General features: G+C 36.5%; 1 protein-coding gene across 3 annotated transcripts in view; it reads left to right on the top strand.

The window, feature by feature from the left end:
- The window catches only part of LOC121422468 (acyl-coenzyme A synthetase ACSM3, mitochondrial-like), a 30,321-nt gene extending 17,908 nt beyond the window's left edge, over positions 1 to 12,413 (top strand). For all 3 annotated transcript variants that reach the window (XM_041617537.1, XM_041617536.1, XM_041617538.1), the window contains exons 9-16: positions 1,412 to 1,568; positions 2,253 to 2,381; positions 3,030 to 3,104; positions 3,820 to 4,002; positions 5,461 to 5,588; positions 6,812 to 6,911; positions 8,394 to 8,513; positions 9,962 to 12,413. In XM_041617537.1, the coding sequence (XP_041473471.1) occupies positions 1,412 to 1,568; positions 2,253 to 2,381; positions 3,030 to 3,104; positions 3,820 to 4,002; positions 5,461 to 5,588; positions 6,812 to 6,911; positions 8,394 to 8,513; positions 9,962 to 10,057 (988 nt within the window). In that variant the 3' untranslated portion in view covers positions 10,058 to 12,413. The remainder of the gene's footprint in view (positions 1 to 1,411; positions 1,569 to 2,252; positions 2,382 to 3,029; positions 3,105 to 3,819; positions 4,003 to 5,460; positions 5,589 to 6,811; positions 6,912 to 8,393; positions 8,514 to 9,961) is intronic.
- The last annotated feature ends 1,744 nt before the right edge of the window (positions 12,414 to 14,157 follow it).

Here is a 14,157-nt window from a genome sequence, read left to right as displayed (position 1 = left end):
AATTCTCAATTCAGCCTTTTCAAATCCATGTTCTTTATTGCTTTAAGCATAAGCAAATGTGTTACAATGGTGAGAAAATGTATTGTGATCATTTAAGCTTGTTGAATGGAAGATTATGTTGGAGTTAATATGCATGCCAAGGTTTCCCCAAATGTGATAAAATAGTAGGGAAAGGCGGGGTAATTTGAGCATAGGGGAAAGTTGAGCCACCACCCCCTGGCCGATAATGAATGAGTCAGACATTATGGTGGCACCATATATTGATGAGCCATTGCATAACCCCTAACTCCACCACATTGTTTTCAACGTTGAAACAAAAAATAATTTTTCGTGGGAAAAATAAAAATTTTAGTAAGAAAAGTATTAAAAAAGTGTGAAATAGAAAAACGCTGTTTACCTACATGCCTCTTTAAATGTAATAAGGACATAAAAACAATATTGTTAGTCCAGGGTCCCGTTGCATAAAACTTTTACCCGAGAAAACTCAGGTTGTTTTTACCGGAGTTTTTGCCCTATGTTAAAGTCAATGGCAGAAATCAAACTAGCCTTAGTTTTCAATTTTTACCAGAGTTTTCTCAGGTAAAAGTTTTTATGCAACAGGCCACAGGTATGGATCTTTATTCTTGTCTTTTACATGATGGATGCATAAGAAATGTGTTGATGTGAAAATATCACATTAAGTTTGGACTGGGGTAGGTTGAGCCATGGTAATATAAATGAAAAGCCATTGATATGCAGGCAGAAAGGACCAAATTCACAAGGCAGTTTTACTTTTGGAGGTGTATTTATAGAGAAATAGCAGGTAAAAAGACTTTGAATAAAAATTATCATGCTGGTTCTTGTTCCATACCTTTTGTACATAGTTTTTGTGGCTCACCTTACCCCATGGATGGGGCAAGTTGAGCCATTTGACATCTATTTTTTCAAAGGTGACAGTGACTTTCAGTGTGGACGGGGGGTAGAATTTTATACATGAATATAGGTAGAAAATGTTTCCCAAGAATTAAAATTTTAAGGCAAGGTACTTGGCTTAACTTACCCGCCTTCCCCTGGATCTTATATTTTCAGTGGCAGATCCATCAATCAGGGGGGGGGATTATTCCATTATTTTTTTCTGTTTTGTTTTGCGAGACTCCCTAAGTTCACATTTTTTGTGTTCACAAGAAAAGACCAGAAAGGAAGGACTGACACAAGAAATTACAAGAATCTTGTTTTTCCTTACAGATATTAGCTAGTAGATCACCCCCCACCCATTATCTACTAGGCATTTGTAATATTTTCATCTTCACGACTGATGTTTTGAGTCTATATATTCGATGCAAGTCCAGTAGATGCCATCAAATTTACCACCGCTACGATTTTAAAAGCAACTTTGTGATTAACAATTCATTTCACTTATAAATTCCACCAGGTATTGGTTGGATCTAACGCAGCATGATATTTTCTGGAACATGTCAGATACCGGTTGGGCCAAGTCTGCTTACAGCAACATCTTTGCTCCGTGGACCCAGGGATCGTGTGTATTCATTCATCATTCACCTCGATTTGACCCACTTCAAACCCTGCAGGTAAGGTGTCAAATTTCCTGTTCTCCCGTCACAAAGGATGTAGGATCATCAACTTTGCGCTTTGTTGTACTTTCTAATTGTCAATATTGTGTCCCTTGTATTGCATGGCATTGATTGCAAACTAGAAGTTTGCAAGACAAGTGCGACCTCCCCATCTTCATTTTTTAGCTTGTCAAATATCCAAGGATTCAAGCATTAATCCTTTCATAGTCCACTGTGGAATGTCCATGAGAACTATATTTTTGGCAAGATACCCCCTCTTAAAACAAAAGCTTGTATAGCTTGTAATGCACTTCATATTTAAATATAGCCCGATTCTTGCTATAGCAAGATGATTGCAGAGTCCTCATTTTTTTGAATTTGTAAATTTGTCATTGGCTTGGTTTATGATCATAGGAATGCAAGATACATTTTCACCGGAGTGTATGTGTAGGTCTTGTATATTTATACATTCATACATACAGTATTTGTTCTTGTTCTTCAATCTCTTATTTTACTCTTCTGTGAACTTCTGCTAATTTTCTTTTCCTTCTCCATCTTCTCCTTCATCTCCTTATTGTCCTGTTTTTGCTCCTAAACATATCATTTGCTTCTTCTCCTTTTCCGTCTTCCTTCTCCTCACCTCAATCTTATGGTGATTAAATGGTCATCACCATTGTCTCTAAATTGTATTCCTCTTGGTAGGTGTTCAATGACTATCCAATCTCAATATTCTGTGGTCCTCCATTAGCCTACAATATGATGGTCCAGCAAGATACAACAAAGTATAATCTAAGATCTCTGAGGGACTGCGTCAGTGCTGGAGAGTTTTTGGTAATTCCATGAAATATTTGATTTATTTTATGAAGTATTAACAATTTCCATGGCAAAGTAAAACTGAAAACCAGGTTGGTTGTGATCAGCATATATTGAGATTTTAGCATGGCATTATATACCTAACACTTGATGTTATAATGTTGCTTCTGTTACATAGTTTGCTTGATAAAAGCTCCTCCTGTTTTTGCTGATATAATAATTGCGCCACTGACAAAGTACACAGTGTGTGACAGATGATTTCAAAATTCAAAGTTTATATTCCCCATTTCTGTAAAAACACAAAAACAATTTACAGCATAAGCAAAGCTTATCAAATCATAACAATTTTATTACAATATTTCATATGGGGAATGTTTTTGTTATGTTTGCTCCAGAAATAAAAAAAATGGTCCTGTTGCAATATATCAGTAGTAGCCCCTAAATTATCATCTTCGCAATTGATCTTGTGAAAACAGCTCCTCTGACAATGGGATGTGTGACAGTTTACCAATTACAGATGCTCAAGAAAAAAATTTTCCTCTGAAAATTGAATTTGTGATAATATTCCTTGCCATAAATTTTAAGTGGATGTTTATATTGGTCTCCCTAGTGAAACTGTGTGAGAAGAGTCAAGAGATGATGGTGTGCTCTTCATTTTTTTCCTAGAGTCCTGAGGTGAACGAGGCATGGAGACAAGTTAGTGGGAAATTTATCAGAGAAGGATATGGACAAACGGAAACTGTAAGTTGGTTCCTCTTAATAACTTTATGTCAGTTTTAATAAAGCCTCACACATATTGCAACAGATCTGCAATGCCCTGCATATCCATGGCGCCTCTTCTGTTACCCGTATGTTCGTGCAGCAAATTGGCCATGACGCCATTGTCTAGAACAAGTCTGATTGGCTGAAATTAGCAAAATCGCTGAAAAGTCATAGAAAGCTTTGAGTTGTCACATGTGTGAGATTTGGTCTGCGATCCTACTGCAACAAAGCGGGTTGTAGGTTGGCGCACAATCTGTGATTTTGTTGTAATCGGATCTTGATGCAATCTCCGGTGTCCAATCGTGTGCGCTGGGCTTGAGAGTTAATCACCTTAGAGAGATAGGAAAGTTGGAAGTTATTACTGTGAGATGTCAAATTGCTTCCATTATATTCAGGTCAACTTCATATTAAACTCTTCTTCTATCTTTGACGGATGTCCATACAAACCTTCTAGGCTTGTTTGCAGCCACCAATTTCCATTTTAATCATGTAATTTTATCTAAATGAATGTAATATTGTACTTTAAATATCATGTTTATACCTGGTGATATCACAATTTCTATATTGAATGGAATAAAATCATATCAAATTGGAGATTTATCTATCAGTCAAATTACATGGATCCTGTACAACCACATCCTGCAATAATAGAATTTTCTTTTTGTGTTTGATTTCTCTTTTTTCGTTCACTTAGGTAGCAATGATAGCATCATATCGCTGTATTCAGACCAAGCCAGGATCCTGTGGTAAGGCCTGTCCTGGTTATGATATAGCCATCGTTGATGAGGACGGTAATGAACTCCCAAGAGGGGAGGTTGGTATCGTTGGCATGAAGGTGAAACCTGTTAGACCGTTAGGTCTCTTCTCTCAGTATGTGGTAAGAGCAGCAATTGAGGGTATTTTCCATAAAGTTGTTCATTAAAGATATCGTTCAATAGTTGGAGAGATAGCGCTTTTGATATTCAATTGATATACCAGCTAGAATGATATTCATGTCATTCATATAGTCATGCATACATGTAACTCTAGAAACATTTTTACGAATTTCAGATCATAGCAAACATATCATGGCAAATAGCAACAATTATCTATTTGCAAGCATTGGTTGAAAGAAAGGGTGTTAAAGTAAGAATAAAAGGGAGTGATTATTTAGTTAATAAGGCGGAAAGTATTACTTGTTGTCATTGTATTTCTTACTCAGATAATCAATTGATCAGATACAGTATACATTTTGTGTTAAGGTACTATGACAAGAGAAAGCTTCCTTTACAATCTTGATCATCATTTGATTATTATCTTTGTGCTCATATTTCATATATATTTGCTGGTATTCCATATCGCATGCACTGCAAAGAAAATCGAAGTCTTTAAACAAAGATACTGTATGTAAACTTACAGGAACCTGAGCCTGTAAAACATGCCTATATATAGATTTGTCAAAATGCCGAAATTCTAGGGGAAAGAGATTTTATGTGAAGATAAATATCAGTACATTTATGGTGTATTTTTCTGTGATATTTGTACGTCTAATATTGAGGATCAACAAAAATACTCTGTCTTACAAAAAAGTTGTGATTGATCCAACCCAACCCTTTTTTTTTATTAAGCATATATGAAAACCTATAGATTTAACTATAATCATTATTAATATTATTTGAAATTTTCTGCTGATGATGTCATTAAACTTCATTCATGTTGTCCTCAAAATTGTATTATCGGTTCATTATTTCTTAACTCATTGTATATATTTTGTATTAGTATTTCTTATCAAATATTTCCATATTTCTGCTTTCGATTTTTTATCTAAACATGAATTGAACTTTCAGCTCATGCTTTTAAATCAGTTTTGAAATAAATTACCTACCATTAGTATGATGGTGGGCCCCAAGTGTGCGCACCTAACAATTTGAGTTAAGATTTAACATGAATATCTTCTTATTTCACAAAATCTTTCAGTTAATAACGTTCCTTATCAAATTTCTCATTAACAAAATGAAAGAAAATATAGGATTTTCTTGAAAAAACCTCGGGCAATCATTTTTCAGATTGAAAAAAAATGATACCCCATGTCTGCGCACTCATTCACTTTGCACACAATTCAGGGATTTTGAAGAGAAAGGCTGCATTTTGAGGCCATCACATGAAATACCTTAAATTCATTATTTTTCCACCATTTTGAGTCAGATTTTTTAATGAATACCTATTGCATGTTTAAAGTTCGTGCTCGTTGCGTCTTTTACTAGAGTTGCGTAGATACGAGTGTGCGCATACAAGGGGGACTGCGCAAACTTGGGGGAACCTGCCGTATATAATTTTCTACTAAATTTCCCAATAGGATGATCCTGAAAGGACAAAGTCTGTGTTCCGAGGAGATTATTACGTGACTGGAGATAAGGCCATTCAAGACGAAGATGGTTACTTCTGGTTAATGGGTCGTAATGATGATGTCATAACATCTGCAGGGTAAGATATGCCTTTTTGTCAGTTTAAATCTTGGTGCCTAAAAAAGTTTCTATTCTTGTCACATCCATGGAATCTATTGATCATTGTGAGAAATACCTTCAAATTAATTTCAGGTGGGTGTTTCATAAAGCTGTTTGTAAGTTAAGAGCGACTTTAAGAACGAGTGGTGATCCTTTCTTGTGGTAAATGGAATATGCCAAAATGTTCATTGGCGATGGTTTACGCGTAAGAAAGGATCACCAGTCGTTCTTAAAGTCATTGTTAACTTACCGACAGCTTTATGAAACGGCCCCAGGGGACGTTGAAGAGAGAGTGAAGAGTCATGTTTAAGTGCCATTGTGTAGAGATACATGTATAGCACCTGGGATTTCTAACTACTTTATCAGATGTAGTGAAATTGAGTACATATAACTTCATTAAATTACAGATTTTTGATATATTCACCATTTATTTGGGCAAATTGATTCAGAAATAGGTACAGTATGTAAAAGGTCTCTTTAGCCGATTATCAAAAAAGCATAATAGATGCATCCACACCTGTAGGCATGGAGGCATCTGAGCGCTGAGATTGACCAGTATATCTTGGTTCAATTGGATAAAGGCACTAAATTCATCAAAATTTATGGGAGGAATGTCACTCAATTTCACACACATACCTTTGTATGCATCCAGAATACTATAAGACTGCTTCCAACAGGACTTCTTTTCAGTTACCACTACTGGGGGATGTTTCACAAAGACTTAAGTATGACTTAAGTCATACTTAAGTATGACTTAAGCCAGACTTAAGTATGACTTAAGTCATACTTAAATGCAGACGCGTACATGATATGCAACACGCGATCTTATTGATAGATACGCAGTAGTGCGCGTCCTCATGGCAAGATCTGACCAATGCGGTCAAGCCTTTCATACCGTACACAACTCGGTATTTAAGTGCGACTCTAAGTCATACTTAAATCTTTGTGAAGCACCCCCCTGTTCTATCTCTGCTAGGTGTTTATTAGATAAGTTTAAGCACATGTATGAAAAGCTGTGCGCACCAGAATCGGTAGACTAGCTTAGCCGGGGTAATATAGGAGCGCCTTGAGCACCTAGCAAGGTGGATACGTGCGCTATGCAAATCCTATATTATTATTATTATGAATTCTCCCAGCACAGGTATTATTTTGATTGCTTCCCAATGAAATTAAAACAATAATGCATTTTTATCATTGTAATAGATATCGGATTGGACCATTTGAAGTAGAGAGTGCTCTGATCAAGCATCCGGCTGTTGCTGAGGTAGCTGCAGTTAGTTCACCAGACCCTACAAGGGGAGAGGTTAGCATTCCAATAACTTAGCAAGACTATAGGCATTGCGTTCTGATGACGGCGGTGGAAAATTTTAACCAATGACAATAAAAAAAAGGCACTTCGATCACAATTGTTGATAAAGTGCTTACCATTTTTTATAGGAACATCATGATTTGATACAGTGCTGCAAAGAGGGCGATTGTTTACATTATCGTCAACACGTGAACTGCCACCAGCTGGCGCTATATCACTTCTTATACAGGAGTCGTAAATACAAATAAAGGATTTTGAAAAGTCATCAAAACTGAGAAAGTGTATGGACCTAGTTCATGAAACTTGGCCATATGGGTAATCAAGTATCAGTGATCATTTTTTGTCTCACCTGCGAAGCAGAGTGAGACTATAGGCGCCGCTTTTCCGACGGCGGCGGCGGCGTCAACATCAAATCTTAACCTGAGGTTAAGTTTTTGAAATGACGTCATAACTTAGAAAGTATATGGACCTAGTTAATAAAACTTGGCCATAACGTTAATCAAGTATTACTGAACATCCTATTAGAGTTTCATGTCACATGACCAAGGTCAAAGGTCATTTAGGGTCAATGAACTTAGACCATGTTGGAGGGATCAACATCGAAATCTTAACCTGAGGTTAAGTTTTTGAAATGTCATCATAACTTAGAAAATATATGGACCTAGTTCATGAAACTTGGACATAAGGTTAATCAAGTATCACTGAACATCCTGCACGAGTTTCACGTCACATGACCAAGGTCAAAGGTCATTTAGGGTCAATGAACTTTGGCCGAATTGCGGATATCTGTTGAATTACCATCATAACTTTGAAAGTTTATTGGTCTAGTTCATTAAACTTGGATATTATAGTAATCAAGTATCTTTGAACATCCTGTGCGCGTTTCAGGTCACATGACCAAGGTCAAAGGTCAATGAACTTTGGCCGAACTGGGTGTATCTGTTGAATTACCATCATAACTTTGAAAGTTTATGGATCTGATTCATGAAACTTGTACATAAGAGTAATCAAGTATCACTGAACATCCTGTGCGAGTTTCAGGTCACATGATCAAGGTCACAGGTCATGTAAGGTCAATGAACTTTGGCCATGTTGGGGTTTTTTGTTGAATAACCATCATATCTCTGTAAGTTTATTGGTCTAGTTCATAAAAAGTGGACATAAGAGTAACCATGTATCACTGAACATCTTGTGCGAGTTAGAGTAGTATTCAAAGTCAGCACTGCTGCTATATTGAACCGCGTGGTGCAGGTGAGACGGCCAGAGGCATTCCACTTGTCCTGAATTTCAGGTCATATGATTAAGGTCAATGGAATGCTCAAGCACCTGGTCAGGGTGTCTTCTCTAAAGCCCAGCGATAGCAGTATTTGTAGCAATGGCTTTATAAATGTTGCATACTATTGTTGTTTATCAATCGCCTTGTATTCATAATTCAATAATTCTTTGTACGTAATGTCTTGTGTTCGTCCCTGCCAGGTCGTGAAAACATTTGTGGTATTAGCAGAGGACTACAAGAGTAGAGATCAAGCTGAACTTATTACAGAGCTCCAAGAACACTCCAAGCAACTCACCGCACCATACAAGTACCCTAGAAAGGTAAGCTCATGATTTATTTTAAGTTTTTTTTTATTCAACATTGAAATGGTCTGATTACCATTTTGGTTACTTGATTATAATTAGAATATATTATACTATGCAGAGCTGCCAAGTAGTACTGATTTTCAGTATTTAGTACTGAAAAGTGAGAAAAATACTGATAGTTAAATGTGAAATACTGATTTCTAAAGTTTCAGCTTTATGTGTTGTCCTATGGTATTTTTTGAAAATACTGATTTCCTCACCAAAATACTGATTTTCAACTTTTTAAGATACTGAAATGTTTTTTTTTCAGGTTGGCAGCTCTGTTATAGTAGTTGTGCAGTATAAATGCTCTTATTATTATTATTATTTCATTATTTTTTTTCCTGTTTCTCTTTATACCATATGGTCGTTTAGCAGAGGCAGCACCTCGTAGGCAGGAATCAAGGGGAGCCTGCAACCCCCCTTCCTTCCCACTACAATTTTTTTTTCAAGTAAAAAAAAAAAGTGGTGGAAATGGAAGAAAAATAAAGAAGGAATAATTTTTAAGTGAGAGGTCTACATGTATGTCATGGAATTTAAGCACTTGAAATGTTAATGAAGCCAAGGTGAAGCATTGTTTTAATACTGGAATATGGAAAATGGGTTATAAACCAAAATATCTCCCAAGTCGAACAGAACTCTGTGGTCCAAAGTGAGTTCACTTATGCAAAGTTACATGCATAAAAATTTTGGGAATTTGGTTTGTTATATAGCCTATTGTTGATCTGGCAGTTGCAGAGAATCATATTGGCCTGAATTCAGAAAGGTGGTTTTTGAAAACCCACGGTTGAATCCATGGTTTATACAGATTTCCTGTATAAATTATGCTTAATTTAGTGCGTATCAGGCGCGTGTAAAAAACATGTCCAATGCTGGTCTGCGCTTTTGTCACAGTGTGCCAAATTGAAGCCTGTTACCATGGTTAGATACGCTATTTTATTCATGAGTCCACTGTTCGAAGAGTCGACTCATTCAAAACAGTGGACTCATTAACAAAGTAGCGTGGATAACCACAGAACAGGCGTCAATTTTCCGCATCAGCATTGGACATTTTTTAATATATGTGGTAAAATAAGCCTAATTTATACAGGAAATCTGCATAAACCATGGACTCAACCATGGGTTTTCAAAACCACTTTGTGAATTCAGGCCATTTTTACTCTGTGCAGTCAAGATTTCATCTATTTTCATACTGTAAGACATGTAGAGATGTAGTCAAGGCCTGCCAAGTCATGTGTACAAAATCTATGGGAGAGGTTTTCTCCTGTGACCTTCCCTGAAGATATGATCTTCATTCGACTTCATTATGCCCATTTGATTTTTTTTAAAGGTCTATTTTGCATTTGTTTGATTAATTTTATGCCTATCAGGCTACTCTGTATAAGAATCAATCGATGAATAATTCTTGTTTTACCCCCTCTCAGATTGAGTTTGTGGATTTGCTTCCTAAGACGACCAGCGGGAAGATCAGAAGGGTGGAACTGAGACAGAGAGAATGGGGTCAACGACCCGAGAAATGAAGCAGTGATAAATGGTGGGTGAAATCATTTACTGACAAAGCCTCAAATAGTATCTGCCATTTTGAATATAAATAGAGAATCAAAATGCTTTTGTGTCATTTTGTCAGAAAAAAAGTGGATGATGTTAAAAATGTTTTTCAAGCAGAATTTTTTCTGAATACATATTGTAGTTAGAAGTAGAAAAGAAAGGAAAGGAAAAAGAAAGACAGTATTACCGATGATGGCTTTGTGACTTGAGTGTTTTATGTGATGCAAGTGCCATCAAAGTCATTCTGTGAATATCAGTATATTAGTCTATAAAATCATAATGTGTATAGATTATTCTGCAACGTTTGAATAACAAATTGCCATTTCTTTATCCGATATTGCACGGCGATTTGTTTGAATTTGACTATATATGTCTTCATATATGTATGAGATTGCCAGACTTATTTTTATTTCAAGACTATAAAGTGCCTGTAATTAAGATACATGACAGTGATGAAATTTATAAACAAAACTGTACATGTGTAAATGCCTTCTTAATTACAAATTTTTGTGATGTGTTATATTGGAATTATCAGAAATTTGTGTGCTTCCTTCCCAATGGACAATGTAGATTTTTTTGCCGAAATTGACTTACATTGGTCATTATCAATTATGATAGTACTATTATATATTTTTCTATCAATATATTCATAATTTTAATAATTCTATGTAATTATGTACGGTTATAAAGAGTTAATATCCTGTAATATTATTATCACTACTTTCTTTGAATTAGTGTCATGCCTCTGGTACTATTTTTTTTAAAAGTGATTTGGTGGTGATTTTTTATGTGATTGCTAAGAAAAGCATGATTGCTTATAAGCAGGATAATGCCTTACCCAAGGGCTCTAGCACACCTAATGGGAATCGAACCCGGGTCACTGAAATCTGAAACCTCCGCTCTACCGACCAAGCTAGTGGAATGTTAAAAGATCTCCAACTCGATACACTGGAAAGTAGAAGGTAAAAGAGCAGACTGACAATGATGGACAAAACCCAGAATAATAATTTTAATATAAACAAAGAGGAATACATTAACTTGATTTTGACAAGGGAGACGAGGAAGAATAGTGGTACTCGCATAGAAGTGCCATTTGCCCGGACAGAAACTTACAAAAACTCATTCTTTCCTAGAACAATCAGAGCTTGACTTAAATCCTCATATAAAAAATAAAACATCAGTAGAAAGTTTTAGAGCAACACTCTAACCCACACGTGAGCAGCACGCTGGTGATTTGCAGTCTACTGCCCTGGCGGTGCAAACTTCAAAAAAAAGGTTCAGAAAGTATTGTGCCTCCATCCATCTGTCCTCTTTTTCTTCTCATCATTTCAAACCTCACTCATCTGTGCATATGTGGGTGAGGTTGATCTGAAAAACGAATCACATCGGTAAATCTAGATCCTAAGGTGGCTGTTAGAGTCATGTTGCACCTTTCTAGCTAAAAGACGCATCACAAGTGTGGTTAGGGTTCCTCAGTCTGCAAATTCCTTATATTATCAATATATGTGATATTCATTTTTTTTGTGTGTGTTGTCACCCACGTCCGCATATGTGGATGTCATGTGACTTATCTAGCCAATCAGAGATGTGTACCCTGGAAGGTTCCGTGCATACGGCACTTTGGCAGAGTATATAAGGCCTGCTTTTACAAACTTTGCTCATTCTCCTGAGGACGACAAGAACACACTTGTCAAAACGTCAAGATTGGATGGTCCTTTTCAGGACCAACACTTGCCCAAGAAAGATACATGGTGTACCGTGAAACCTACTACAGTAATATATGTGATAGTTGTGATACTAATGCTCTCTACCCGGTTGTGAACTCTGGTTTTTTATTCACATTATCATATAATACAAACTCAAACACATTATCAATGTTGTTTTTTTTAGATTGGACATTCTATTACTACAAATTTTAGTCTATATTATCTACTTCAAAAATAAATACTTTTGTGCATGATTTGTATTTTTATGTATGTGTCCTTCCTTCATCCACTCTATGCATTCCACTAATTGTTCAATTAAAAAAATGTTATTTTATTAATTACTTATTATAAGACCATTATATTTAATGAAATCATGAATTGTGAGATTAATTACCTACCTCAATTGGTCCAAAAAGTACAATCTTTTCACCTTCCCATTGGCCCTACTTATTGTGTCTTATGTTGATAACTATCATATTGACATATAAACTAACATGGACATCATCTATCATATTGACCCATATGTTTCTACTAATTATCTATACTGAGTACTAAGTGGTTGTGGTGCTTTATATTGTTATGTCACAAGATTCTATTTTGAGCTATTAAATTGTGTAATAAAGAGATTCTAGAAGTTGAATATATCCATTTACCAATCTTGTTCATTATGAGATTGCGATAAAGAGATTTGAATTTAAAAGTTACAGTCACACTGAGTAAAATAACTCCAAACTGACCGATGGTATGTCATAGGAAACGGTGTCATAGATTTGTTTGGTTTGGAGTCTGATTCGCTAATATGTGACTGGGGCATTAGAGATGGGATGAGAATAAGAGAGAGAGAGGAGGTCATAGGTGCTGGAAGTGGGGGTGGGGTGACAGTCCCCCCTCCCTAAATTTTTAGTTGATAACCTTTTTTCTTTGCTTCTCAATTTTGTTTCCTGCTTGTCAATTTTGTTTCCTGCGTCCCCACTAAAATTTTTGGTTGAAAACTTAAAAAAAATATTTTTGCTTGTCAAAACATTTTGGTTGTTCCCCCCCCTTAAAGATTTTGGCTTCCGCCGCCAATGGAGGAGGTAAAAGAGTGGAGAAAAGTGATGGGGGCAGTGAGAAAATGAGGAGAGAAAAGGAGAGAACAGGAGACAGACAGAGAGGGGGAGGGAGGGTAGAAGTCAGATGGGTAGGGGGTGTGACTGAGAAAGAGAAGACCGAGAGAAAGACAGACAAAAAAAGAAGTGAACAGACGGGAACAGGGGATTTGAGAGTAAGTTTAAAGAGCAGGAGGATTGCAGGATTACAGATGGAAGGAAAGAGAGAAAGAAAGAGAGTGAAAGGACAGGGGGGGGAGAGAGAAAGAAGTAGCCTTACTGCTCATGAATAAGGAGGAGAGCGTTGCGTTGATGAAGAGAAGATTCTGGGTCTTGGGCTAGGTTATGAAATCTATAGCTCGCTTATATCAACCATAAGCAGCAAAACAATGGTTGTGATATATACCATTATCATAGCAGCAATGTCATTATTAGCAACATCATCGGCAACACTATCGTTAACATCATCATCTGCCTCACTCCATTCGCCAAACAAAAACAAGATTATCATTATACTCATCATCATCGTCCTCTAATAGTCATCGGCACCATCATCAACACTCTTACATTATTGTCGCCGTCATCATCTAATCACCAACATTACCATCATCTTTATCGTCATCGTCACCATAAAAATCATTAGCAACAAAAAATTAATCATCACACCATCATCAACAAAAAATCGTCGTCATATAGGCCTATCATCATCACCATTAACCTTCACCATTGCCTGCACAATCATCATAAGCTACCATCGTCGCCGTCACCATCTTTTGAGACGGATAAGGGGAGTGTTTCATCAATATTTGTAATCAGACCATTGTCGGATCTGAATAGATTCCTTGGTTTTTTTTATTGAAAGGCAAAATTAGTGTCCAACTGTTGCTATAGTATAACTGTCGGATAAATCCTACTTTGCCGGATAAAAGATCCGACAAGTCGTTTCATGGAATGCCCCCAGTGCCCCCACCCCCGTCTCTATTGGGGAGCATTTTATGAAAGGACTTGAATGGAATCCGACAAAGTCGGTTTTATCCGACAGTTAACCATAATAAAAGTTACAAATAGGCCTACTTTGGCTCCTCGGCGGCCGATCAAAACCTAACGAAGATCTGAAAATTATTCAAATAATATGTTATAGAAACACTTCTGGGGTTTTATTTTACACTCTCACTCCTTCATACGCACTGAAAGATAAACGTGCCAAGTGTTGTAATTTCAGAGTATATTATAATTATTTTAGATTGAAAGAGATATCTGCCGACAAGTTTCCGTCAT

The sequence above is a fragment of the Lytechinus variegatus genome, chromosome 10, assembly GCF_018143015.1.
Source record: "Lytechinus variegatus isolate NC3 chromosome 10, Lvar_3.0, whole genome shotgun sequence".
Lineage (NCBI taxonomy): Eukaryota > Metazoa > Echinodermata > Echinoidea > Temnopleuroida > Toxopneustidae > Lytechinus > Lytechinus variegatus.
The sequence above is the reverse complement of the archived record's forward strand: the minus strand, read 5'-3'. Positions and strand labels throughout refer to the sequence as shown.